General features: G+C 36.8%; 7 protein-coding genes across 7 annotated transcripts in view; 4 read left to right on the plus strand and 3 right to left on the minus strand.

Annotated features, from left to right (window-relative positions):
* The window catches only part of CBG10361, a gene marked incomplete at both ends in the record, with an annotated part of 3,185 nt that extends 2,108 nt beyond the window's left edge, over positions 1 to 1,077 (plus strand). The window contains 2 exon segments of the mRNA XM_002635674.1: positions 633 to 686; positions 733 to 1,077. Of these exon segments, the coding sequence (XP_002635720.1) occupies positions 633 to 686; positions 733 to 1,077 (399 nt within the window).
* A 1,755-nt stretch (positions 1,078 to 2,832) lies between these two features.
* Positions 2,833 to 3,444, plus strand: CBG26943 (the record flags this gene model as incomplete). The annotated part of the gene is made up of 2 exons (XM_045236843.1): positions 2,833 to 3,339; positions 3,385 to 3,444. 2 exons carry the CDS (start codon positions 2,833 to 2,835, stop codon positions 3,442 to 3,444), a joined length of 567 nt encoding a protein of 188 aa, XP_045099029.1.
* A 2,135-nt stretch (positions 3,445 to 5,579) lies between these two features.
* Positions 5,580 to 8,111, plus strand: CBG10362 (the record flags this gene model as incomplete). The annotated part of the gene is made up of 10 exons (XM_045236844.1): positions 5,580 to 5,710; positions 5,764 to 6,028; positions 6,069 to 6,294; positions 6,345 to 6,585; positions 6,633 to 6,799; positions 6,845 to 7,069; positions 7,125 to 7,215; positions 7,247 to 7,570; positions 7,615 to 7,825; positions 7,869 to 8,111. The coding sequence occupies 10 exons, from the start codon at positions 5,580 to 5,582 to the stop codon at positions 8,109 to 8,111; spliced, it is 2,124 nt and encodes a 707-aa protein (XP_045094259.1).
* A 1,005-nt stretch (positions 8,112 to 9,116) lies between these two features.
* On the minus strand, positions 9,117 to 10,531 carry CBG10363 (the record flags this gene model as incomplete). The annotated part of the gene is made up of 5 exons (XM_045236845.1): positions 9,117 to 9,225; positions 9,273 to 9,436; positions 9,756 to 9,810; positions 9,859 to 9,916; positions 10,489 to 10,531. The coding sequence occupies 5 exons, from the start codon at positions 10,529 to 10,531 to the stop codon at positions 9,117 to 9,119; spliced, it is 429 nt and encodes a 142-aa protein (XP_045094260.1).
* A 2,396-nt stretch (positions 10,532 to 12,927) lies between these two features.
* Positions 12,928 to 13,380, minus strand: CBG26944 (the record flags this gene model as incomplete). Its single annotated transcript, XM_045236846.1, has 3 exons — positions 12,928 to 13,082; positions 13,127 to 13,232; positions 13,279 to 13,380. 3 exons carry the CDS (start codon positions 13,378 to 13,380, stop codon positions 12,928 to 12,930), a joined length of 363 nt encoding a protein of 120 aa, XP_045099030.1.
* Positions 13,381 to 14,196: 816 nt separating this feature from the next.
* On the plus strand, positions 14,197 to 14,577 carry CBG26945 (the record flags this gene model as incomplete). The annotated part of the gene is made up of 1 exon (XM_045236847.1): positions 14,197 to 14,577. One exon carries the CDS (start codon positions 14,197 to 14,199, stop codon positions 14,575 to 14,577), a length of 381 nt encoding a protein of 126 aa, XP_045099031.1.
* A 2,007-nt stretch (positions 14,578 to 16,584) lies between these two features.
* Cbr-nhr-181 lies at positions 16,585 to 20,734 on the minus strand (the record flags this gene model as incomplete). The annotated part of the gene is made up of 6 exons (XM_002635677.2): positions 16,585 to 16,829; positions 17,563 to 17,675; positions 17,724 to 18,144; positions 18,634 to 18,768; positions 20,359 to 20,424; positions 20,479 to 20,734. The coding sequence occupies 6 exons, from the start codon at positions 20,732 to 20,734 to the stop codon at positions 16,585 to 16,587; spliced, it is 1,236 nt and encodes a 411-aa protein (XP_002635723.2).
* Between the last annotated feature and the right edge of the window lie 6,316 nt (positions 20,735 to 27,050).

Here is a 27,050-nt window from a genome sequence, read left to right on the forward strand (position 1 = left end):
GCTATGGGAGGTTATACAACTGGGATACTTGCCACGTGGTTCGGAATCTCTTCTCATGTTCAGATGACAATTATGATTTTCAATATGGGAATGCAAGCGGTGGCAATATTTCAAACGTTTCTGGCGAAACATCAAGCGATTGTAAGCATTGATAGAAGAAGAGTTTTGAGGAAATTGTTCTACTGGCGACTGGTGGGAATTGGTTTCTTTCTCACAATAGTGACAATTTGGTTGTATTATTTGGGCGATATCTCCAAGGAACAGCAAATTGAGTATATCAGAAAGGTTTGATTTTTCGAATTAAGGCTAACAACTGAAGAATGATTCCAGAATATTCCCAACTTGGAACAAATTCTAATGTCCAATCCCAGTCTCGACATCTATGATTGAAATGCGAACCCTCTAATCTTATACGCCTGCTGTATGTTATTCTTCGGACCTGTCCTCGGATTCACATCAGTTTTCGTACTGTCATTCGATATCATTTTTATCCTCAGACGTCATAAATCTGTTTCATCCAATCGAAATATAAAACAGCATCGCGACATTTTTCGATCGATTTTTTCGCAATAATATTCGGAAAATAGATAACTTTTAACACATTTTAATGCAATAAAAATTTCTGGTCGGAGTCCCTCTTTAATTCATCTGCATGGATAGCTGTGGCGAATTGTCTGATGATGGTGGTAAGCTAACTCTTTTGATTCTGAATACATCAAATAGTTTTTCTAGACATCATCAATTTTTTTTGTTCTTTACCTTGGCTCGAAATGCTACTTAAACATCAGAAAACACCTGAGTCTGCAGTCAGAAACCTCAAAGTTCTCAGCTAATCTCCAGAAGCAAATTTTTAACGCGTTGGTTATCCAAACTATAATTCCAGTCGTACTTATGTATCTGCTGATATTGGTGTTCTTTTTGTGTCCCATGATTAATGTGAATTTGGGATATTCGAGCAGATTTGTGTCCGATATGGTAGCGTTGTACCCGGTTATTGATCCATTACCGAACATGTTTATAATCAAAACCTACAGAAAAGGGATTATAGGTAAAAGGAAGGACTTAGAGGATAGTTGAAAGAAATACCATTGTTTGAGAAATGTTCAATTGTTGTGGGAGGAAACAGGAGGTTGGAGGAAACTCGTTTTCTGCTAAACTGGGAACCATTTAGCAGGATTAGGATGTTTGTCAGACCTCCGGCGATTTGACTTCTGGCTGGTCCGCCAGCGTCGCGACACTAATTCAAAAATGTTTTGTGATCTCTGAAATTTGAAAAAAGTTTTTGAGTTTAAAATTCTGAAAGTGAGAAATTTTCAAAAAAAAAAATTTTTTTATGTTTTTGGATTTTACAGCTATTCTCATGCAAAATTTCAAGTCAATTGAGCTATTTTGAACAAAGTTATGAATGTTCGAAAAAATTCTCCTCACCACTTCTCGCCACTGTACAAGAAAAAAAAGAAGAAAAGTTCATAATAGAGTGATATAAGAATAATGTTTCAGTCTTCCATGAGCTGAGATACAGTAAACACTAGCATGACATCCTTTAACTTTCATCTTCGAGCCGATTTATCTTGATGCCTTTGATATCAAAAAGTGATTGACTGAAAAAATAATATTTTTGATTTTATAATGAACATTTTGTTAGTTGGTCACTTTTTGCTACTTTTGTCTCTTTTTTCTTTTACAGAAGCTGGGTTATGCTCGGTCGAAGTTAAGTGATCTTCTAGTTTTCTACATAAACCAACGTCTAGATCTCCTGTCAGTTCTCTTGTCGATTTTTTATTTATTTATTTATTTATTTATTTCAACGAAGGGGAGAAAACCACTAACACGTGAAATGTCTATGAAACTAGGAGATATAACAGGGACATACATTTGTATTAAATGGGAGATGGAGGAAAAACCGAGTTAGTAATTAGTTGAATTCAAGACAAGAAAATGTTTTAGATCACAGGATAATAGTCGATTTTTGAAAGCCGCTGACGAGGGCTTCACCGGAAACACTTTGGCGGGTAAAGAGTTCCAGCATCTGATTACTCTATTAGAGAGAAATTGAGAAGATATTTTTGTTGAGTTTTTGATAAGTGATTTGAGATAGTATTTGTGATGTCGCAATGATCCAGCATGATTAAATATTTCGAAAATTGGAACCTCCATGATAATTTCTTTGGAAACAATAATTTTATTTGTGTAAACCAAATCATTATAGAGCCTGCGATACTCCAAGGAACTTAGCTGACATTCTTCCAGTGCTTCAAAGTATGAAGTGTATGCCATCCTGAATTTTTTGAAAATTCTGAAAACAAATGACTTTTGCACCGATTCCAATTTTATAATATGATCCTTTAGGATTGGAGAAGTGACTATCGTTCCATATTCGAGTAAAGGGCGTATGTAAATTGTATAGCATTTTATTAAAACACTCCACGATGCGTTTTTTAGAATGGAAAAGAACATGTTGATCCTCTGATGTGATTTCCGAATAATCAATTTTTCAATTCTTCCCTTCGGGAACCTCCATACAGCAAGATTAGTCATTCAATTAGGAATAAAATCGAGAAAACCAATTATTATAAAATTCAATTTTTATAAATAGATAATATTAAAATTTACTGAACATAAAAGAAAAAAATCAAATTTACCTGGAAGGTAGTCTAAAAATTTGTTTAACCATCAAACTACTGTTCAAGGAAAATATGTGTTGGAACTGCTCGAGTATCTTGTGAAATGTAATGAAAATGTATAATCACCTGTTTTTCCTGATAATTCTGTCTTATTCAACACTTTTCCTTTCTAACAACTTTGATTTTATTCTCATTATTTCACCACTCCATGAAAGTCGACCTTCACCCTCAGTTGCCCGCTGTTTTAACAGTTCTTCTTGATATTTCTGGAACTGTAGACGTTTTCACAAACTCCCTAGTTGTGTATCTAGTCATTTTCAAAAGTCCCGCTCTCAAAAGGTTTCGCTATTATCTTTTATATTCTCAATTAAATACCGCGGTAGTAGATGTGTACTTGGCGTTTTTGATGAAACCAGTGCCTATTTTCCCTGCTATGGGAGGTTATACAACTGGGATACTTGCCACGTGGTTCGGAATCTCTTCTCATGTTCAGATGACAATTATGATTTTCAATATGGGAATGCAAGCGGTGGCAATATTTCAAACGTTTCTGGCGAAACATCAAGCGATTGTAAGCATTGATAGAAGAAGAGTTTTGAGGAAATTGTTCTACTGGCGACTGGTGGGAATTGGTTTCTTTCTCACAATAGTGACAATTTGGTTGTATTATTTGGGCGATATCTCCAAGGAACAGCAAATTGAGTATATCAGAAAGGTTTGATTTTTCGAATTAAGGCTAACAACTGAAGAATGATTCCAGAATATTCCCAACTTGGAACAAATTCTAATGTCCAATCCCAGTCTCGACATCTATGATTGAAATGCGAACCCTCTAATCTTATACGCCTGCTGTATGTTATTCTTCGGACCTGTCCTCGGATTCACATCAGTTTTCGTACTGTCATTCGATATCATTTTTATCCTCAGACGTCATAAATCTGTTTCATCCAATCGAAATATAAAACAGCATCGCGACATTTTTCGATCGATTTTTGCTCAATTTTTAGTGATATCTTTGTGTTTTTTACCCCCAACTACACTCATTATTTTTATCATTTTTGAAGTTCCAAACACTCTAGGTTGGTTGGTAGAGTTTTTTTTGAAAAAAAAATTGCCCTAGGAAAAATTAGGTCATGACCTAGAAAAAAATTAGGTTATGATCTAGAAAAATTAGGTCATGACCAAGAAAAAACTACGTCATGACCTAGAAAAAACTAGAAAACTAGGTCATGACCCAGAAAAAATTAGGTCGCGGCCTAGAAAAAATTAGGTCATGACCCAGAAAAAATTAGGTCATGACCTAGAAAAATTAAGTCGAGGCCTAGAAAAAATTAGGTCATGACCTAGAAAAATTAGGTCGTGACCTAGAAAAATTAGGTAATGACCTGGGAAAATGGGAAAAAAAATCAGGACGTGACCTAGAAAAAATTAGGTCATGACCTAGAAAAACATTTGGTCGTGACCTAAAGAAATTAGGTCACGACCTAGAAAAATTTAGATCATGACCTAGAAAAAATTAGATCATGACCTAGAAAAAATTAGGTAAAATTAGGACCTAGAAATCCCTATTTTCCACGTGATTTTTTATAAATCGTATTTTATTTTCAAAATTTACTCGTTGGAAAAATTGTTGGTCACGTAAATTTCAAATTTTTTTCGGAAAGTTCATGCTCATTTTTTTGGTTCCTATGCAAGATATCGAAACTATGTCAACTGCTAAATATTGGTGTTATTATGATAGGAAACTTCTCAGTGGGTACCTTTCTCAAATCTTTCACAGGAACCGAGCTAAAGCGACGAACAGCTAAATATATAGGTTTAATTGCGCCGAAGGCGCACCAGCCAGCTGTTCGAAGCGCCGGAGGCGCGGCAAACAGGCTGGTTGTGAATAAAACTTTGTCGACTGACAAATTTCAATTAAGGAAATTCTAATATTGCTATTTGAACCTTTTACAGTGCTGAGCTCCACAATGATATGCACATTTTCTTTTCATTCGTTCCTTGGCTCGATGGTTTTGATTTTTACATACCCTCCTTATCGGAAAGCATTAATCGGAATCGTTATCAGAAAACCAAAAACATCTAAAGTGTCTGTTATCATTTGAACTTGTGTTTCTTTGATATCAATTTTAAAAAATAGTTTTTGAGAAAAAAAAATGTCGTTTTGCTTCAAAAGTATAATTTGTTGTCCGAGCCCAACTTCGGAACAAAGTCTTTGTAGTATTCAATAAATCATTATGTTTAATAATTTACAAAACCAATATTCACAATTGATTGGGAGCTTAACAATAGATTATATACACAGTTTTACAGTGTTAATGTTACAAGGTTGTGACAGATTCGGCATTTTTGAGATACGCTTATCAGAAAAAAACTGGACCCTTAAAATTTGGCCTTCTCAAAGTGCCGAAGAAATATTTCAGGATTTTTAGCCTGAAATTACCTTCTGTTTCCTTACGAAAAACCAAAACATTGAAAAGCGTCGTAGACTGAAAAATTATTGAACTCTAAAGTTGGATGGTTTATAAATGTTGAGGACAAAAAAACATGAAAACCCAAAAATTCTAATGTAAGTACTAAGTATTTTTAGAACCACGATACATAAGGACCAAAAAATTCTAAAATTATTTTTGAAAAAAATAGCGAACATCTGATTTCGATTTTTGAACAAGAACTTATTTCATTCATTTGTTTCTAAAAATCAAAATCTGATTAAATACCTTAAAAATCGTCAAAAAGCAATTTTTCGAAATTGAGTGTCTACGTTGATTTTATCTCTTTTTTCTTACACCGGTTCCATTGTTCATGGATTTCTAATCTGAAAAATTCAGAATCTCATCTATTCCGTACGGGAACGTTTTCATTCTACAGCCTTTTCCGATCTTTCGATAGCTTCTAAGATAGACTTCTCGCTCTTCCTATTTTCTTTGAAGTACTTTTAAAATATTTCAGGAGATGAACCAAATAAAACAGAAACCATCGAAACGGCTGGACCTTCAAGGTATCCGTGCTCTGGCAATTATAGTGGTCCTTGGATTCCATTTTTATCCAGAATACTGTCCAAATGGATACCTCGGGGTTGATCAGTAAGTTTATCTCAATATCTATTGACCAGTATATGCCGACATGTTTTTTTCAGATTTTTCGTCTTATCCGGATTCCTAATGTGTATGTTGTTAAAACGTTCCGAGAATCAATTACCGTGTCAATTAGTCAGTCTGTTTTACTCCAAAAGATTCAAACGAATCCTCCCATTATATCTGCTTGTTATCTTCCTTTGCATGATTTGCCTATACTCATTTTTCCCGGATACCGCTATCGAAACTAATCAGGAATCTGCTATCCACGCTCTTCTTTTTGTGTCCAATCGGCAGAAAACAGTCGCGGAGGATTATTTTCAAATGGTAAAACTTTCGAAATAATCTCAACAACCAAAACTTTTAGTTATTTATCGCAGTCGACATCTTCACCCATACTTGGTCTCTATCCGTGGAGATTCAGTTCTATTTTTTGGTTCCTTTCATTTTTCTACTAGCTACCAAGCTTCCCGAAAAATTTCAATTAGGATACTATGGAATAGTTGGATTCATCTCATTCGTTCATTTTTCCACAATCCCCCCTTCGGTAGCATTCAATAGCGTTTTCGCCAGAATCTGGCAGTTTTTAATCGGTAACATTTGCTTTCAACTATAGCTATAATTATCCCCAGCCGATTTTCAGGTATGGTTGTATATCTCCTTGGTCTATCCATATCCGAGTCTCAATATCGACTTCTCAATAATCCAGAAATTTTGGAATCCAAGCAGCTTCTAGAAGACGAGGAGAATGAAGAAGCTGACTGTTGTCCCGAGGAGAACTTCGCGAACTTTCTAAAATACTCTCAGTCAGTGGCATTTGTTTCTCTAATCTCTTTGATATGCATCGCTATGTTCCCTATGACGCTACCTTCTTTAGTGGTTAGGTATGTTGCTGTAATATATAAATTACACGAATTCAAATGTATTTTAGACCACTAGTAACAATTGGCACTGGACTATTAATGTTGTTATCGGAAGATAATTGGATACTATCTAACAAGTTATTGACCTATATCGGAGATATCTCATATTCCTTGTACCTGATTCATTGGCCCATTTATGCATATTGGAAATTAACTTGTGAAAGAAACCAAGCTCGTGAGTATTAACTTATTTGTTTTCCAATTTAAGGTAATCTTTCAGTTCTTCTCCTCGCCCTGATCTCATCATTGATTCTTGCCGTGATTACATTTGAGACTTTTGAAAAGTGGTATCTAAAACTGTCATCTACCAATATAGGAGTACTCGTGGTGGTGTTATTTTTCCTAAGCATTGTTGTTATAAAAAAAGATGAAGTTACGGATTTCATCGATTCAATCGGAAAGAACAAGTCAAGTCTAGACGGCGTTACTGACGATATGACCGCTGGTAAGTTATCTATTCCTTCCAGAAATTTTTCCAGCACTATCTCAAAAATTTTCAGTCGATGCCGAGCGCCTAAATTACCGATGGAGCGTGAATGATAATCGAAATCTATTTGATCCTACTTGTGTATACGAGAATCCGGAAACTGCGTTAGGCTGGTGTAGGCATACTGTAGGTCAGAAAGAATTTGATTAATAAAAAAGAACGTTTTAGGGATTATCGGGTGAATTCAAGATGGCCACGATTGGAAACAGCTGGAATGCGAATCATGCTAAAATGTTCTATCAGGAGTGTGGATATAAAGCAAAGAGTATTATGCAAGGATCGTCTACTGGTTAGTTGGACGATTCTTCATCTGATAAATTGGTCACTATCTTCAACATTTTATTCAGGATGTGAACCCCTCTTCCCTACCGGTCAGATTGAAATGTGCCGACAAAATTTCACGGATTTCGAAGTGCACATTCGTAATGAAAAACCAGACTACGCTTTCATGTTCACAAGGTTTATTGGGAATCGAAATTTCTAATCCCTTTTTGATGCTCCAGGTTCATGTCAATCGGTGCGTCATGGCCGCGAAACGTGACAAGTTTTGAACAAGACTCCATCTACCAAACTATGAAGGGGCAGATGCTGAAATTCATCGAAAATATTAAATATAAATTGTACATTTTGGATGCGATTCCAAGAATCAATAGAAGAACAGTGAACCAAATTGCACAGCTTATAAAAAATGGAACTGATCCAGTTGCCATCGATGTGAGTTGCCGGACAAACCAACACTAATAATTATTGATATCAGAAAATTATGGTCCGTCCACATGGTCATGAAATGGCTCGAAAGCGGCATGCTCAACTGGTGAAAGATTGTAAAGGAAAGTGTGAATTAGTGGATTATGTGCCGGAATTCTACAAGAACGCTACTAAAACTTTCCGATATTTTGATGAGAAGGGATTCTCATATTTCACGACTCCTGAGCATTTATCACCTCATGGAATCGAACATATCAGACATGTTTGGACCGATATTTGTAAAAAATTGTAGTCGTCGTTTTTTGAGGATTGATGATATCGTGATTCTCATCTCATTTTCACTATTGCTAGAACTATTTCAGTTGTTTTCCTATCCAATAAACGAAGTTTAAAAAATATTCAGTTCTTTTCCCAGGTCTATCAGAGCAAATATAGTATTCTCTCAAAACCCGGCAAACCCGGAAAAGGGCCCTCCGAGAGGTTCTTCAAAAATAGGGTCCCTCTAATTGTAGAAGGTTTCACGGTGTTCGCTGCATGACTAATACATTTTTAGAACTAACAACATCCTTTCTTTTATGATGTTCGGTTTTTTCTAGTTAATTTTATCAGCTGCCAATGGGCTGCAGAGAGAAAAACAATCAGGAACAAATCATGTTCGTTAACTAATCAAAATTCATCATTAAAGAAAACAATTTTCTAAAAAGCAACAGGTGTAAATACGATATTAAGTAAAAATTGATTCCATTTTCCAAAAAACTGCCATTCCAAATGATCCAAATAGAACTGAACCCCTATCTTCCGGTTATTGCAAACACCCTTTGCCGGTTGCTTAGATTTAGTCACAAATTGTCCTGTGGTTTATCTGATCCTGTTTAAAAGTTCCGTTAAGGAGGAATTCATATACTATCTTCTTTATATACAACTAACGAATGCCACCACTGATTTTTGGTTGGCATTTCTGGCTAAACCTGTTCAAATTTATCCAGTTATTGGAGGACATTCTCTTGGTATATTGTATAGCTGGTTTCGGATCTCGTGTCATGTGCAAGCGACTGTCCAAGTATTTTTCATGTTTCTTCAAAAGTGCGCAATCTATTGTGCAGTTCTCAAAAAACATCAAAGTATCGTCGCAATCAATAATAACTGGGTGCTCAGTAAATCTGCATACTGGGTATCTATTCTCTTGGTTCATTTATTCGCTTTGGTTATAGCGATCCTTTATTACAATGGTAATCTCACGAAAGAACAGCAGTTAGAATATATAAGACAGGTAAAACATATTGAGAAAATATATCATTTATCGGCTCAAAAACGTATAGACCAATGGTAAAACAATAGAGGGAACCCATCCAAAAGCAATCGCTGAGTTACAGTAATCCCGATCGTTGCAAAAACAGTAGTACCATCTAAAAAGTCTCAGTCTAGAATCTCACCAAAATCTGGAAGACGTTACCGTTTAACTGGCGCCGATCCATCCTGATATGGGAAGCAGGTTTTGCCTTGAATGTAACTCAAGTTAGTCGGGTTGACTTGAATCTGGGTTTGGTAGAAGCAGTCGGACTTGTAGGTCACGTAATTGACACCAGGTGCCATTGGATCGATTATTTTGACGCAATACTGAAATTAATTAATTAAAGGTGGGGGGACATGAAAAAAAATAATGTTCTCGAAATTTCGTTTAAATATGCCCCTCGAGGAGTTGAACTTGTGAAGGCGATGATTGGGGGTGCGGCGCCGCTACCGACTGAGCTACACGGGCAAAAAAAAAGCGGTCGCCCGATTGCATACATAAAGGCGAGGACGACAGCTGTACGCAGAGTGACATTTAGCGTTGTACACCGTCACGGTAGAATGCATACTCTGGCCCCAAAAAACCCCCGTAAAATCTCCTGTCCCCCCACCTTTAATTAATTTTTTTGCTAGCGTGATTGGGTACCTGAGTGGTCTGACACTGATTGTTTCGGTTGTCACAAGTAGCAGACGTCGAATATCTGAAATGGAGGAGCTTTTGAATTCTCAAAGCGACTTTTGAAGCTTACCGTAATGGATAGTCGCCATGCCAACCGTTACATTGATAGCAGTTGAGAGCATAGGTATCTGGAAAAAATACTATTGGCTGAAAGCTTAGTGTCCTACCCTACATATCACTTATATAAACACTTTGAGCTCAATTATCTTGGTTCCATTGAGAGATATCAAAAACATTTTAACTGATAAATTGTTCACCATAATATCAGCAACATTTCATCAGTTGACATATTTTTGATATCTTTCAAAATAACCGAGAGCAATGAGCTCAAAATAAAGAATGGCGGGTATCTATTTGAGTATTTTCCTGAACACATTTTTGGAAAATTCGAATTTCTGTTTGAATCAGAGAGTAAAAAATAAATCTATGAAAAAATACTTAATTCGACAAGACAAGGTCTTCAACGTAATAAATTATTTCAATTGCGCTAAATTATTAAGCCACGGGTCGCAGCTACCGCTGCTCTTGAGGCCTAATTATCCTGGGCTCCTCTGTAAGATACTAAAAATTTGTAAGGTTTAAAGCTAACTTTAGAAGGTCCTTCTATTACAGGTGTCGCGGTAAACTGTCATAATCAAGTAAGACCACAACACCCTTATTATCAAACTCAAGCTTATAGACAATTCAAAAAAAAACTAACCTATCGAACCAAAAACAAGTAGAATCCAAATTTCGAGCTGCATCGAAAACGTAAAATCTTGAGGATGAGGTGTTTCGAGAAGGGCAAAAAAGAGAGAATAAAATAACAAGGCGGAAAAAGCGCGCGCTTCGTCTCCAACCTGGTGGTGGTCTTCGTTGAGATGGAGAACAATAGAATTCGGAAATATGAAACGTATTGTTGCCAAAGAAGAGAGAGGTCCCTTTTTGCCGTAGCATCCCTTTGTTGCTAATGGTGATGGTGCATAGCATAGACATCAACGTTCAGGAAAAGCCGAGACGCCCTAAGGGTGTTTCCGTTTAGTCGCTAGGGAATTCACGTGCCGGGAAAATAACATTTTTTTGAGAAGAAAATCTAAAAACCACCGACTGAGCTAGGGAGCGGCAAGGTCGGCTCGCCTATCATATTTGCTCTTTTAGAGGCCGATTCTATACGTTCATTTTGCTCTCAATTATATCGTTTTCTATTAGAGATATCAACATCGGTCAACTGATAAATCAATTATCATAATATAAGAAGGAGTGATTTTCAAAATTTTCAATTTTCATCCCTAATCACTTCGATTTCCAAAATTTCTGTGAAGTTTCAGTAATTTCGCATTTTCTTTGCGGAGCGAAAAAAATGTTCAAATTTACATAAAAAACGATAAAGCCTTTTCGAGTAGTATTTCCTGTACTTGCAATAGAATTTTTTCGATACACAAATATATATTCGGTGATAAAAAAGAACACTTGATGCACAGAAATTGAAAAAAAAAATTGAAGGCTTCGAATTCTGGGAATTTGGAAATTTTTCGTGATTCACAGAGATTGAACGTTGCAATTTCAGGGATTTTTCACAGAACTCGAACGGTTCGAGTTCTGGGATTTTGGAAATTCACGTGATTCACAGAACTCGAAGCTTTCAATTTCTGCTTTTGAACAACATTTTTCCACCATCTCAACCAATTTCTCCTAAAGTACTGTATGTGAAAATAGTAAGTTTCGAATAAAAATGTTTTTTTACTTCAACCCTTCCAATACGATTCAGAATTTTCAACTAGTTTTTCAGCCAACATAGAGCTCCCATGGAAAACAATTATCTTTAAGCTCGAAGGATCCGTTTTTTGGAAAACAACAAGTCCAACGATAGTTTCCTAATATTCATTTTGCTTTATCACGACCCTTCTTGAATCCCTACCCCCCCCCCCCCATGCTTTTCCAGAATCCCAGAAATTGAAAGCTTCGATTTCTGTGAATAACGTGAATTTCCAAAATCCCAGAACTCGAACCGTTCGAGTTCTGTGAAAAACCCCAGAAATTGCAACGTTCAATCTCTGTGAATCACGTAAAATTTCCAAATTCTCAGAATTCGAAGCCTTCAATTTCTGTGCATCACGTAACTTTTCGCAAAATTGAAAATCAACAGAAATAATGTAATTAAAACCATATTTTTCATGATTGCGTTGAAATAAAGTATTTCTGGACAAAAACACATCGACATTTAACAGTAGTTTAGTATTTTCTGTGACGAATTACAGAAATTTGGACCATTTTTGTTTATTCCTTCGAGAATTAAAAATTTTGAAAATCGCTACTTCTTATATCGATATTTTTTTATCAGTTGACAGATTTTTGATATCACTCAAAAGAACCGAGATAATTAAGCTCAAAGTTCACGCGTTTTTGCGGGCTTCTATTAGAGCAAATAGGGTTATCCACAAACTGTCCCACAAGTTTTTTTCTTGTCCCACAGGGTTTTATTGGAATGGTGCCCTGCTTGGTAGTGTGCGTAGCTCAGACGGTAGTTTTGCAGATGCCTTAATATTTCGCCGACAGGTTCCGTTTTATGGAAGAACAAAAATAAATGCTCATATTCCACCTGTCCCGCTTTTTTCAAAACTCTATTTTCAGAACGTCCCTCCACTCGAACAAGTCCTATCAACGTACCCCAGTTTGGAAGTCTACGACGCAAAAACCAGCCCATTTCTTGCATTTCTTGCAATTTCCGTGTTACTAGATTTATCCATGACATTCCCTACAACAGCACTCAATTACTAATTCCAGTAATTTAATCAACCAACAGCGAGCGAGTTTTTGTTCGTTGATCTCACAGTACATCGTGACTCTATTTTGTTTTGTACCCGCTGTTTCCAATCTTTTTCTTCTGATTTCCAATGCTTCAAATGGTCAAGGTGAGACTTCAATTGAAACTAGTTATGCAGTACCTTTTTGCAGTTTGGAGCACTATCATGGTGGTTATATTCTCATTCCACTCGTTTTTGGGATCTTGGGTACTTATTTTGACGTATCCACCATACCGACGAATTGTGTTTGGACGTATTGAATTGAAACAGAAGAGCTCGACGGTACAAGTTTCAGTATTAGGTTAACTATCTTTTTTGAATAAACTTTTTGGAATAAATTTTCATTGTCAAAACATTTATTTTACACAAAGAACATATTTGGCACTTCCGTTGCAGGCGGTTCCAGAAAACTGCTTTCCTCCAGATTTGAAAGTGTAGAAGGAGCACCAGTCGTCATTGCGGATATTCACCCAAGCTGTGTCCCAAGCAACAGTGTTGACTCCAAAGATCTCTGGATTTCAAATAGTTTCTGAAATCGGAATTTAAACCACTCACGTTCTACAAATGTCTTATTGGCTCCACTCGGCATGCCCATCATTTGAGCGCCACAAGCGATACAAGCAGATTTGGAAGCATCCCAATCGGAGTTACTAGAAAGTAACTGAAACATTTCTGAATGGAAATATAGAAATTTTAGTTAATCTCACAGCATAATTCAATCCCTGAAATGGTTTAAATTGGCACACCGCATGAACTATTTGGCCCTGATCCACAAGGAAAACGACAGCGAGTAGAGACTGTATCTTCATGTTTGGCCGGACTCGTTTGTTATGATGTTCCATTTTATACAGAAAAAATTTGTTTTTCAGTTTTGGATTTGAATATATTATTATGATACAGTGATGTTTGACACTACCATTCTGTTGGAAATAACAAAAAACATTTTTTTTAGCTTTGTTGTTTCGTTTTATGAGCTTTGTCACTCCTAATAGTCCTATTCCCCTTTTAAAAAATTTAAACGTTTCCATCTGTTTTTGTGAAAACAAAGGTTGACCGAGTTGTTTTGAACTGATAAGATCATGATAAAAGAGAAGGAGTCTGATAGACAGATTTATGTGTCGTCTCGTGTTCAGCCCGGATCCGCCAGTTGTCAATAACGCAAGAACCGATTGCAGCTCACTAGGTGCCCTTTTTAGAAGAATGACGTCATTTTTCCGAGACTCACGGAAAAATAATAGCAGTGACATATCGAAAATGAAAAATCAAGTTAAACCAATGTGCAGCTTGGACTGCAAGAAAAATTCCTGGACCAATCTGAATTCACCTGCTCCTGCAAAGTGCTTCTATTTTTTTGCCCCGTCCACGACAGCGGCCTGATTTTAAAGGCCGCGGCCGGCCTTGGCTTGAACATCATTGTTCGAAAAGATATGCAGTTAGAACTGAATTCCAGCCTTCCCAAAGTCGCTAACATATTCTTCAATATCGCGGGATTTGTGGATTTCTTCACAAACTCTCTTGTAATTTATTTAATTATATTCAAAAGCGCGAAATTGAAATGCTTTCGATTTTACATGTTGTATTTTCAAATCTCTACTGCTATTATAAACTTTTATCTAACATTTTTAATGAAACCGATTCCAATTTTTCCCGTTATCGGAGGTTATACAACAGGATTACTGTTCAATAGCTTTGGAGTTTCTTCTCATATTCAGATGACTATTCAAATACTGCTCATGGGAATTCAAGCGTGTGTAATATTCTGTTCATTTCTTAGAAAACATCAATCAATTGTCACTATCGATAAGAAGTTTGAACTAGAGAAGTTGACTGACTGGGGGATAATTGTGTTCGTTCACATTGAAATGTTAATTTTTACACTGTTATTTTATTCTGCCAGAGTTTCCAAAGAAGATCAGAAGGCTTATATAAGAAAAAATATTCCGAATCTCGAGGAAGAGCTGTCCAAGTGTCCAAGTTTAGAAATTTATGATCGTGAAGTTAATTAGATTATCATTTGGTCGTTATCTGTAGTCATCGTCTTTGTCACAACCATGATAACCCTTATTTCATTTATATCCCTTCAAATATTTCTTACTTCAAAAAATCACAAACAAAATAATATCTCGAACAGAAACATTAATCAGCATCGACGAATTTTCCACTCAATTTTTGCTCAATTTTCAGTTGTTACATTATGTTTCATTCCACCAATTGTTGTAGTTTGGTTTCTATTTTTTGAAACACCAAACACTCAAGGTAACATTTAAAAAAACAAATTGACAGCCTTTATTGATTTTTATAGTGATGAGTTCCGCTATGGTTTTCACATTTTAGCTTCACTCGTTTTTCGGATCGCTGGTGCTGATATTGACTTATGAACCATATCGAAGTATCTTGTTTGGTTGTTTTATTAAATTTTTCGGACTTTAACTAATTGTAAGTTCCAATTTACCTGAAAACTTCAATATTCATATTTTCGATTTTTAGAATTTTTAAATGTTTGTTCTTCAATAAAAATTGTGTTTCTGAGTCAAGCCACGGAAGAGTTCTTATGAAGCCAGCCGTGGTCGGCCACGGCTTTCTCGGCTTTAGAGCTGAAAGTGGCCGACCGCGGCTGGCCTTAATTTCACACAGTTTTGCTTTTAATACACCAGTATCATTTCACATACATCTGTTGAAATCAGATAATAGTGAAATATGAAAAGAATACGATCTAGTCTTTTCCAAATGTCCCCCAACATTCCTGATCTTTCAAAAGATATAAGGACATTTGAATAGTTTCTGATTGCAATCAGAAAATGCAAAATAGGAAAAGAACATTTTCAATTATTTTTATTTTGAAGGAAAATCATATTTTTCTAGGGAATCTGTACTCTACAGGTATCGTGCTCTAGAGATATCGTACTCGAAAGGTATCGTGCTCTTGAGTTACCGTACTCTACAGGTATCGTACCTTAGTGGTACCGTACCCTAGAGGTATCGTACTCTTGAGGTATCGTACTCTAGAGGTATCGTATCCTCGAGGTATCGTATCCTCGAGGTATCGTACTCTTGATGTACCGTACCATTAAGATACCGAACCCTCGAGGTACCGTATCCTTGAGATACCAAACATTTGAGGTACCGTCCTCAAAATGTATCGTATTCTTGAGATATCGTGCCCTTAAGATACCGTATCCTTAAGTGCAGGAATGAAGGAACAAAAATGAATAATATAACTGTAAGCCCCTCAAGAAGTTGAAATTGTGGGCTCACCGTTTGAGGTGCTGGGTTGTTACCAGCTGAGCTAAAATACATACCGTAATTGAATACTGTAACTCTGAAAAATTCCGAAAAAATCTAAAATTCCGAAAAAAAATCTCCTGTCTCTCCTCCATTGAACTACGGTAGACAACGTTTTCTTAAAATCGTTTATGGCGTCCCTTCATATTTTATTTGGAAAAAAAAAGTGAAAAACTTCAAATTCAAGAATCTTTCCCCTGCAAAATTACATTTATCATATTTCGACAAAATCCATCATCCCCCTCCAGCGCAGCATATCCCAAAATTACGTGCCATATGAAAACCGATCATCTCTTTTCGTAGTCACCTACAAAAGATCAAATCAGTTTGTGCGATCTGTGCTAGAATTTAGTTTTTAAAGGCTTAAAATGAAAATCCCCTGTTTCAGTAAAAATCTGTCTCACATCCTTTTTACGTTAGTGATCACCGATGTCTTATTGGACGATATCTTTGAAAGATGAGATTCCTGTGTCTTGAGAAAAATAACAAACAACATCTTTCTCTGATTTCTATCTTGACCATTGGTCCTCTAGGAAATTAATAATACAGACACAATACTTTATTCAGAAACCATAAATTGGCAAGGAAGCTTAAACTACCTGCATTTACGAACAGATACACATGAGATAGATATGAAAGATAGGGAGGGAGATAGGGATGATTTGAGATTTTTGAAGTGTGACAGAGGGGAATGCTTGAAAGGTAAAAAAGGCCCGTAAAATTGAAAGAGCTCAATTGAGGAAGATATTTCTGACGCATGGATCGAACGTCATCAGATGGAAGATGTCCGAGACGCGTGTATGATTGTAGATTGCTTTGACGGCGCAGCGAATCGAGCTGACCAAGAGGATGATCTCTCCGAAGCGTTCGGCTCCGTTGTCTGGAGACTTTTGGGCGGAATGCTCCATCAGCTCCGACATGCACTTGTTGTGAAGATACTCAACGTCCTTGTAGACAACTTGACCCGGGAAGGAGGCTGAAAAAAAGAGGATTAGGAAAGTTGGAAAACTGGAATGTTTGAATCTAAATTTTAGATTTGCGGGATTGTCAAAAACTCATTAATTTTGTTTGATTTTGGTTGAAAAAAGGCAACTTTGAATGTCTAAAAACATACCGCTTTTTCTCTCAAAAAAGCCCACCCCATACCTCCTTTGAGCTCTATTATCTCAGTTTCTATGAGAGATATCAAAAATGTGTCAACTGATAAAATGTTTGTGATATTATGATAAACATTTTATCAGTTGACAATTTTTTCAAATCTTTTACAAAAACCGAGATAAATTGGCTCAAAGTTAGAGGATCTTTTATTTCAGATCTTACGGTATTTTCAGTTGAAAAAAAGCAAATTTGGGTGTCTAAAAACATAATGAACATTATTGGATAGGACTGAAAATTTCAGAATACACTGAACTAATCAAGAGCTTCAAGTTTGTAGTTAACAACTTTACCCTAAAATTTCATCCTGATGAGGTATGCCACGTGGAAGAGGAACTCCAGAAGCCACAGGCGCGCTTTAGAAGAAGGTACACTTAAAAGTGTCATATCGCATTAGGATGAAATTTTACAAAAAAGTTGCCAACTACAAAATTGAAGCTCAATGTTTGTTTAGTAGACCTGACAATTTTTCGACATCCAAAGCTGGCTAATTTTGCCTAAAACTAGTTAAAACTTCTACACTTTTGGTTAGTACTGTAGCTGATCAAACTCACGAGTCAAAAGAAGGACAGTCTTGAGAATGGCACACTCGAACTCATCGATACGGAGCTTCTTGAACGGATCGCTGACACATTTGACGAGCTCATTGACGAATGAGTAGTGGAATCTTTAAAAAAATACTGTTTTTCAGGCCTATCAGATCTTATGGACTCACTCTGCTTTCTTCTGTGCATTCTCCTTCTTTGCATCTTCCTCAGACAACGCGAAGAAGTAGTTCGGGTGCATGAAAGTGTCATTCTGCAGAATCCAGAATCCATCATCCGCTCGTTGCGCTGTTTTGTATCCCTGATCGATGAGCAGAAATCCGAAGCCGAACTCTGACAATACCATGTTCTTGTCTCTCTGACTGAGATTCCGGTACGGCTCAAACTGATTGCCCCACTCGTTGGCGTTCTCCAGTCCCAACTTAAGCACAAAATTGATGTCGTGAGCGCGAGCTCGTCGGTGGTATTTGCCAGTCGACTTCATTTGAACACATCCGATGGTGTCGATCTGATGGATACTGTAGGCCTCGTGCTGGGAGCGCTGGTCGCGTTGGAGATGAACAAGAGCGTCGATGTCGAATACGGAGAGGTCTGCAAAACTTTTAGTTTGAAAAATGGGAATTTTTTATAGAAGCCAAATACAGGATACCATAAAACCGGAAGGTACCACCGGAGAGCCCTTCTATTAGAGGGGGTCCTTCTATTCTTCCAAGCCCCTCTCGGAGGGCACTTCTATTAAAGGGCCCTTCTAATACAGGTTTTACAGTATTTCAGTTTAACAGGGGCACCGTATATGCCCTACTAGCAGACTACTCTATACGTGGACTTTAAGCACAATTATTTTGGTTCCTATAAGAGATATAAAAAATGTGTCTACTGATAAAATATTAAAGATATTAATATTTTGATATCTTTCGAGAGAACCGAGATAATTGGGCTCAAATTGCACGTATCGAGTGGCTGTCACTTAGAGAAAATAAGGTATGTTCCACAGGGTCTATTTTTGAAGACTTATGTAGCTAGCTTCGACTTTTGATAGCAAAATTTCAATTTTTAAAAACATGGAAAAATAAAATTTACCTCCATTATCACTTTCACAACTCGACTGTGGTGGACTAGGCGAGAAGTTCAGCGCGACTTCAATCGACTGGCTCATATCGTCGGTGAGAATGGTTTTGGGCTTCCTGGGACCAAGAAGGTCTCGTCTTTGGATGGCTGGAAAGAATGGAATTAATGAGAGGGACCAAAAAAAAGGGAAGGACATCCCAAAAATGACGGGATTAGCAAATGAGGTGACAATACAAAGGAACAGGTGGTGGATTGAGTGATCGAAGGGGAAACAATACAATGTTTCGATGGTCCCTTCATATTTTGTTTCGATGATCTTTTCAATGATCGCCAGATGTTGTGTGGAATCAAAATAACAGTTTTCTTTTGAGAAGAAAAGGGATATTCAAAATTTTCCATTGTAGATCAAAAAGGTTTTTTTTCGAGAATCAAGTAGATCAAAATTTTTCCCGTATATCATATTTGACTTTTTCAGTTCAGAATTTTTCAATTTGTCTGAAAGTTTCAGATTATACAAAATAAAATTAGAGCTTCATTTTTGTAATTGTCAATTTCTTGTGAAAATCCAACAAAACGAGATAAGCGATTTTCCCAAAAAGTTGTCAATTACAAAAATGAAGCTTTAACTTTGTTTAGTATACTTTGAAAATGTCAGCCAAGTCTGAAAATTCTATATGGCTTTTTGATGACACCAAAGTTGACCATCGTATTTGCTCTAATAGAAATCCACGTACACTTTGAGCTCAATTTTCTCGGTTCCTGTAAAAGATATCAAAAAGCAGTAAACAAATAAATTATTTATCATGATATCATCAATCTTTTATCAGTTGACAGATTTTTGATATCTCACATAGGAACCGAGATAATTGAGGTCAAAATTCATGTATAGGATGGGCTTCCATTCTTGAATATACGGTATCTTTAACTCCGAATTCGAAATATGACTTTTTCCGATACTGTATCCTTCTCTTTTCTTTTAGCCCCATTTTTTCTGAAATTTTTTTCTCCGTTCCTTCATAATCATGGGTCAAATCCCCACCCCTTTACAGTAATTTCTACGCGATTGGTTAGGAAATGGGTACAACAAATAAGGCAAAAGGGAAAGAAAACTGCGTAAAAAAGATTGAAAAGATTGCAGATAGAAAGGTTTTGTATGGATTTTCATGCATGCAAATACGATTTTTAGGTTCAGTGTACGTGTATGTGTAATCGGTGTGTATGTGTGACTGTATGGAGATTGATATAAGCGAGATGCGGGTGTGTTTAGTTTAATCATTAGGAAGTCACGAAAGCTACAAATATTCTTCAACGTTGAGCCAATTTATCTCGGTGCTTGTGGAAAATATCAAAAAGTGGTCTACTGAAAAGATGTTTATTATAATATCACAAGTATTTTATCGGCTTTGTATTAGAGTGCATACGGTATTTCATAGCTCAGCTGGCAGCGGCGCAGACTTTCAAAACTTATATTCTTTGCGAGTCTCAAGAAGTTTTGGGGCTAGATTTTTTATGTATTCTGAACATCAATGTGACTATCGTCGATGCAGTAATATGGCATTTTCCAAAATCAACCACAATCTCACGTTTTTACCCGATCACCCGGAATGCCTGAATTCATCCTGAATTCACCCTGAATTCACCCTGAATTCACCCTGAATTCATCCTGAATTCACCCTGAATTCACCCTGAATTCACCCTGAATTCGTGCAGATTCCCATTTTTTTCCCTCAGCCTCACCTTCCGGTTTCATCCCAACGTGAAAGCATTTGCGCAATCGGCAGCATCTGCATACGCATCGGGACGCTGAAACAAGAAGATAAATTATGCCAGAAGCTTAATCGTTCAAAATACACCTACCAAAAGTGATAACACAATTCCCTTTCTTCCAGCACTTGTACTGACTTTTGTTGATAACAGCTCGTCGAAAAAATACGATGCATCCTAGACAAGCAGGCGCACCATATCTTTTGCCATTCACCGCGTCTCCACAAACGGCACACGCTTCAGATGACGTGGATGGCGAGCTGGACATCGATGATGACGTGGATGCTGTGGATGCTGTGGATGACGAAGATGACGGTCGCGGCACTAGGAAGTGGGTAGTAAGCATCATAGGATGGGATCTGAAAATATATATGGTTGGATGAATGTGTGGAAAAAAATTATGAAAGAAGGAGAAAAAGATCAAGCTGGCGGAGATCAAGAAGTCGAGGCCAAGGATTCAGGTGTCCAGCAAATACGTTTATCATTTTTCGCGGCAGAAATACATGTCTCTTGTTTCATCTTTCGTCTTGTTCACATTATTGTTGCGCTTCTACGTCATCGCGTCCCCGAATCCTTCTTTGTCTATCTGCACTATGTTTATTCGATCTTTCTATTTGTAGGAAGAAGACGGACGGACGCTTATAAGAGTATATACAGTATACAAAATGATAAACGCCACTTGGTTTAATTGATCAACGTTCAAAGAAAGGCGGGAGAAGGGGGGGGGGGGGGCGGTACGTAGGATACGGTGGATGGGTGTTCAGGGTTTTGGAGGTTGGAAATTTCAAATTTTAAAAGAGATAGGTATCTAGGATAGGATTTAAACAAACCAACCGAGGAAAAAAATTATCAAATCTAATTTGAGCTACGAGATCGTCTTTAGATGATCCATTAACAAAGCAGCTTCAAAAGTTTAATCAATTTTAAGCTCAATTATCTCGATTCCTATGAGAGATATCAAACTTTTGTCAACTGGTAAAATATTGGTGATATTATGATCAACAACTGATCAGTTAAAGAATTTTTGATAACTTTTGAAGAAACCGAGATATTTGACTTCGAAGTGCACGTATAGCGTGGGCTTCTGTAAGAGCATTCACGGCAACTTGTATAGGATCTGTTATTAAGGACTAGTCTAACTAGGTTTTAGAAACACGATTACCACTTTTTTGATATTTTTCTGTGCCGAATATAACGCAGAGATCCTATTGATTTCTTAAAAATAGAATTCCAAAAATTAAAAGGAAATCGGATGAGAATCTACGGCGGGTACAGACGTACCGATGCAAGAAAACAAAGATTTGATTCGGAACACTGGGTCGTGGAGTTTGTGAGGGGTCACAAAAGAAAGTGAAGGTAACTGTTTAGAAAATGAGCTAATTATGGAATTTTGGGCGTTTAAGAGGAGCCTATAAACCAAATGCTACTTAATATCGCCTCCTAAAGGCATGCCCTTTTAATAGAGTTTCTCAAAATATTGGGAACTAAATTCAGAGGTTTGAGAAGATTTTTCGGGGTATTATACTATAAATTCTGGGATATGTTAGCACATCAAGTTTTCCCGGGAAATCGTCTTACACCTGGTCTTACGCCTGGATCGAATTGGACCGCATTTCCAAACACAGAAACATCTATTTATTTATTCCTTCCCAAGAAAATTATTTCATGAAAACGTCATACCAAAAGGAGTACGGTCTGGTGATGCTGATCAAAAACAGCAGGGAAACCAGGGAGAGTTAAGCGAAAGTCACAAGACCATTCAACTTTTTTTGGATCTGGTTTGATAGGATTCAGCGAAAAAGTTGTTTTTTTGTTTTGGAAAAAAAATAATTCATTTAGCAAGAACTACAGTAAGACAATCAGCTGATCTATTTCCAGAGATCAGAAAAGGAAGAATTGAAAAAAAATTGCTCATATGCCAGTCACAAAAACTACAAGCTTCCCAAGAGAGAGAGAGAGAGAGAGAGAGAAAACATGTGCGATTTTTGAAGGTTGTTGCGCTTCTCTAAATCTGGCTTCTTTCAAAATAACATTCTAGCAGAAAAAAGCGTTTGATCAAAAAAAGAAGGAGAAGAAGAGGGTACAAAGATTATGAAGAGGGTGGGGGCTAGTCGAGTGAGCAAAAATGGAAAAGAAGAGAGCAAAAACGGATCAAACGGATATTCTTGTGTCTATAGTTTAGAAAAAGATTGGATCACATTTTTCACGTATTCTGGAGTTGGAGGAGTTTGAAAACAAGGAGATGAAACCAGGATGTTTTTGAGGATTTTTCAGATTTCGAAGTTCAAAGAACTTTAATTCCAGATTACCAATTGTTATCTAATAGAAGTAATTACATGCACATTGAGCTCAATTATCTCGCTTTCTATGAGAGGTTTCAAAAAATCTGTCAAGTGATAAAATATTTGTGATACCATGATAAACAACTTATCAGTTGAAACTTTTTTTAAATATATTTTGAAAAAACCGAGATAATTGAGCTTATAGGTACGGATAGGGGGATCTTCTATTAGGGTAATTCGGGCTACACGGTTGAGCAGTAGGGTCATCGTCGATGCTGGATGGGTTACGATAGTCATACAAATAGGTGAGATTTGAACAATTAGTTACAGTACACAGCTACGTCAAAATGCACCAAAACCTCTATACCTTCAGATGAAAAGCCTTGAAAGAAAATAATGACCAATTCAATTAGTCAGAGTCAAAAATAACATATGTCAAAGGTGGACCGAAAAATCAGCACCCGTAAAACCTGTATTAGAAAGGCTGGCCTTGTTTGAAAATTCCTCCAGGGGCCCTTCAATTAGAGGAGGCCCTGATATTATTCTTGTCATTTTCTGAATAATTATTATCAAAAAATTTGTTTAGTTTCAAGCAACACATTTTGAAGGGGGCTCTTCTAATACAGGTTTTACGGTATTTAAAAAAAATCAAAACTACAAAACAAAGGAAATAATAGGAAGTTGGAAAATTCGAGAAAAAAGAAATCGCATAAAATCACTTTTCCTATTTCAAACAATTATTTTCAGACTGTTCAAATTTCGGAAAAGTTCAGAAATGACATTCCCAGACATACATGCATAATGAGATGAGAAATGAAAAGGGTACTAAAACGCGTAAGTGGGTACATAAAGAGTGCTGCCTGTTTTCGGAATACGTTGCCTACGCGTTGGCTTTCCGCCGCCTTCGTGAAGAAGAAGAAGAAGAACTGTCCATAGTTTGATCATAAGTAAATTCACGGAGGCGAAAAAGAGGGAGAGATTGGAAAGGACACGGAGGGATTTAAGAAAGAAAGCGAAACCGGATCCTTGTGTTCAGGTGGTGAAGGCCTTCGGAGATCATTAACATGAATTGGACAGGATGAAAAAAGACGAAAAAGGCGGGACAAACTGGGTAAAAACGCCCCAGGATGAAAATCGTTGTGTATTGATCAGGGTAACAACAATCAAATGTGTGTTTTTGTGTTATCATTTTTATATATTTTTTAAGAACGCCTGATAACGAATGCCAACGAGAACACACTATGTATTACAGCTGCAGTCAGTGAAAACACATTTTTTATGAAGATTGAAAACAATAAATAAAAACTGGAAGACTTGAATTTCTGACATGGAAAGAGAAAGTCTAGTACGGTTGATAAGAACGGGGAATTGTTGTCCGTAGGGTTCAGCGAAACAGTCTAGTAAACGGACGAAGAGAAAGTGCTTATCAACATTGTGTTTCGGAGAATGTTTCGGGAGTACAATAGGGTAAAGATCAGATTGGATCGGAGAAGAATGAGGAAGTGGTTTGATAACTATGCGTGGTGATTTGTTGTACAATAACTGTCAGAAGATTATAAACGTATTTCAATTGAACATATATCGGTTAACAGTTGAAAAATGACGAATAGGAGTGCCTGAGATCGTGTCAACCAACAGTGAATGAAGGGAGTGTTTGAACCAAAATAATAAAAAAACATTCACTATAACTGTTCAAACTTCAACAAGAGTCAATTGTCTGGGCTGACGACATGTATTCAAACTATGACAGTTTCTTTTTGGCTCAGTGGTTTCCGACAAAAACGTGATACCGTATTTTCTCTAATAGAAGACCATATTCTTCAACCTCCTCTCCGGGATGGACGTTTTTGAAAGGAAGAGCTTTAATTAGAGGGGTTTCGGAATTTCACCTGAACCGGAAAACTCAAAAAACGACAAGAATTAACAAAGTTACCAGCAATTTTTATAACAAGAGTGTTTCTAAGTAACCGAGAAGACGAACTGCACAGTCAGGGTAGGCTTCTATTAAAGAGAGACTTGAAATGAAGGTGAGCTTCTATTTAAGGAAATACGGTATATAGAACTCGGAGAGTACAAAAAATGGTAATATTTTTCCAAGAAAAGATACAGCACTTTCAATAGTAACATTTCAGAACTCGTCAATTTTCCTCGCATCCCTTTTGGTCGGTCGAAAAATGTTAAGAAAACAAAGGTCGGGAAGAAAAATCTATGACCCGCTCTGACTTCGGCCCACTTGGCCAGCTAACGGAAACTGTGGTTTCCCTGAAACGATACATCTTTTTTCTCCTTTTTTTTAAACCATTATACGGAGTTTGAAACCGTTCATCAAAAGTAACCCTGTCGCAACTTGCCTGACGTTAAGTGCAAACCGTAAACACTAAAAACCGTCAACCTTGAGCTCATGTATCTTATTATCTGTGAAAGATACAGTAACTCACTGGCATGATGTTTATCATATTATCATAACTTTTTTTGACAGTTTACCACTTTATGATAATTCTCACAGGCACCAAGATAAATTGGCTCAAATTGACAATTTTTAGGGGTATTCTAAAAGATAGTTTACAGTTTAAGTTAGTTGGTTACTATGCACAGTGAGCTGAACAGGAAAGTTTTTCTATGAGGTGCTTTCAAGTAAGTGCCAAGAAAAATGTAACAGAATCAAATATACGCAGGTACTTTTTTTTTTGATCTACAAAAACCAAAACTACTGTAATAGGTGATTCTTGAAACTTCCATTTAGTTTGGCAAATCAGACGAATTCGAAAAGATCATTATTTGACCAGTTGGGGAGTTGGAATGTGTAAACTAGTCGTTTGCAAAAGGTAAACAGATTCTTTTTAGAAAGTTAGAAATTGCTGTACCGTACTTTTACACGAGACTGTGCTGTGACTACGGCTGAGCCGGCCGGGGCTTCAGAACAAAAAAATTGGGAGAGCCGGCGTTCCGTGAAAAAAATTTCCTATAGGGGTAGCTACCATAAGAAAAAGAGCTACGCGGTTGTTTCAGGCATCTTTTGAGAGAAAAAAAACTTTCTTTTTAGTTTGGTTAAAGGTTGGGCAGCTTTTGAGCAAAGGACGACTAAAAACCTGATGGGTATAGTTTAACTTTGATTTCAGCAACAAACTTTGGTTGAGTAAGAGCATTTTCCAGACAAAAAAGACCACTGGGGACCAGACATGAGCGGAATTCCTTATTCCTTATTCCTTCTTCCTTATTCCGGGTGTTTTTTCTATTCCTTATTCCTTATTCCTTCTTCCGGGTTTTTCAATTTTTATTCCTTATTCGTTATTCCTTATTCCTTCGAACAATTAAAAATTTGAAATTTAAAATTAGAAAAAAACGCTTTCTAAACCTAAACTACCACTTAAAAAGTCGTTTAATGAAGCCTAAATTCCTCTTTTATACGTTTTATCAAAAAATTTCAAAACGCATTCGGCTTTTTTCGAAATTTTGTTCCGTATTCCTTATTCCTTCTTCCTTATTCCGGGTGTTTTTTCTATTCCTTATTCCTTACTCCTTGTTCCTGATTTTCAATTTTTGTTCCTTATTCCTTATTCCTTCTTCCAGATTTTCAAAAATTTTATTCCGCTCATGTCTGCTGGGGACGTTAAGCCAATTTTGAAGATACTGAACTCTCCAGCTACGATAAAGTGATCTTTTAACTTTCAACTTGGAGCCAATTTATGTCGGTTCTCGTCTAAGGTAACAAAAGTAGTTGACTGTCAAAATATGTTTAATGTTATGACGAATCTTTTGGTAGTTGATAACTTTTTGGAGTCTTTTACAGGAGATATATGGGCTCAAAGTTGACAGGTTCGGGGCATTCTATTAAAGTGATTACGGTAGTTCATGTTGGGGTTTAACTTTCTTTAGAAGGTGTGTAAATGCTTTGAGAAGTTACCGGAATCAATTAAGCAGCTAAAGATCGATTTTTCTCAAACTTCCGGACCTTAAAAGTCAGCTCTGTTGTACTTTCAAGTATATTTAAGCATAACTATACTGAGTCTCATAAGAACCCGTTCCCACTCGAATCCTACCGTATCCTCATTAACAACATATTCTCTTACCTTACACCAATACACGCAAATCGCCTAGCGCCTCCCATCAGATTGCCCAATCTTCCGAAAAAATTTTAAAGAATCCTGAAGCGCATTTGAATCTTTGGAAAAAATTTAGCGGGATAAGATCGCACATTCATCACGCAGAGAATTGAATTCCTGTTAGGCTGATCACGGGAGAGAAAAATACGGAAAAAAAAGGAACAGAGAATAGTTTTGTTAGCCGAAAAAGTGACTCAACGTTCTCAAGCTGCTACCAGGAAGTGAAATTTTCAGAACGATTTCTTATCACAGTATCAGAAAACAAACTCGGCAAGATAAA

Source organism: Caenorhabditis briggsae, assembly GCF_000004555.2.
Source record: "Caenorhabditis briggsae complete genome, chrV, whole genome shotgun sequence".
Classification (NCBI taxonomy): domain Eukaryota; kingdom Metazoa; phylum Nematoda; class Chromadorea; order Rhabditida; family Rhabditidae; genus Caenorhabditis; species Caenorhabditis briggsae.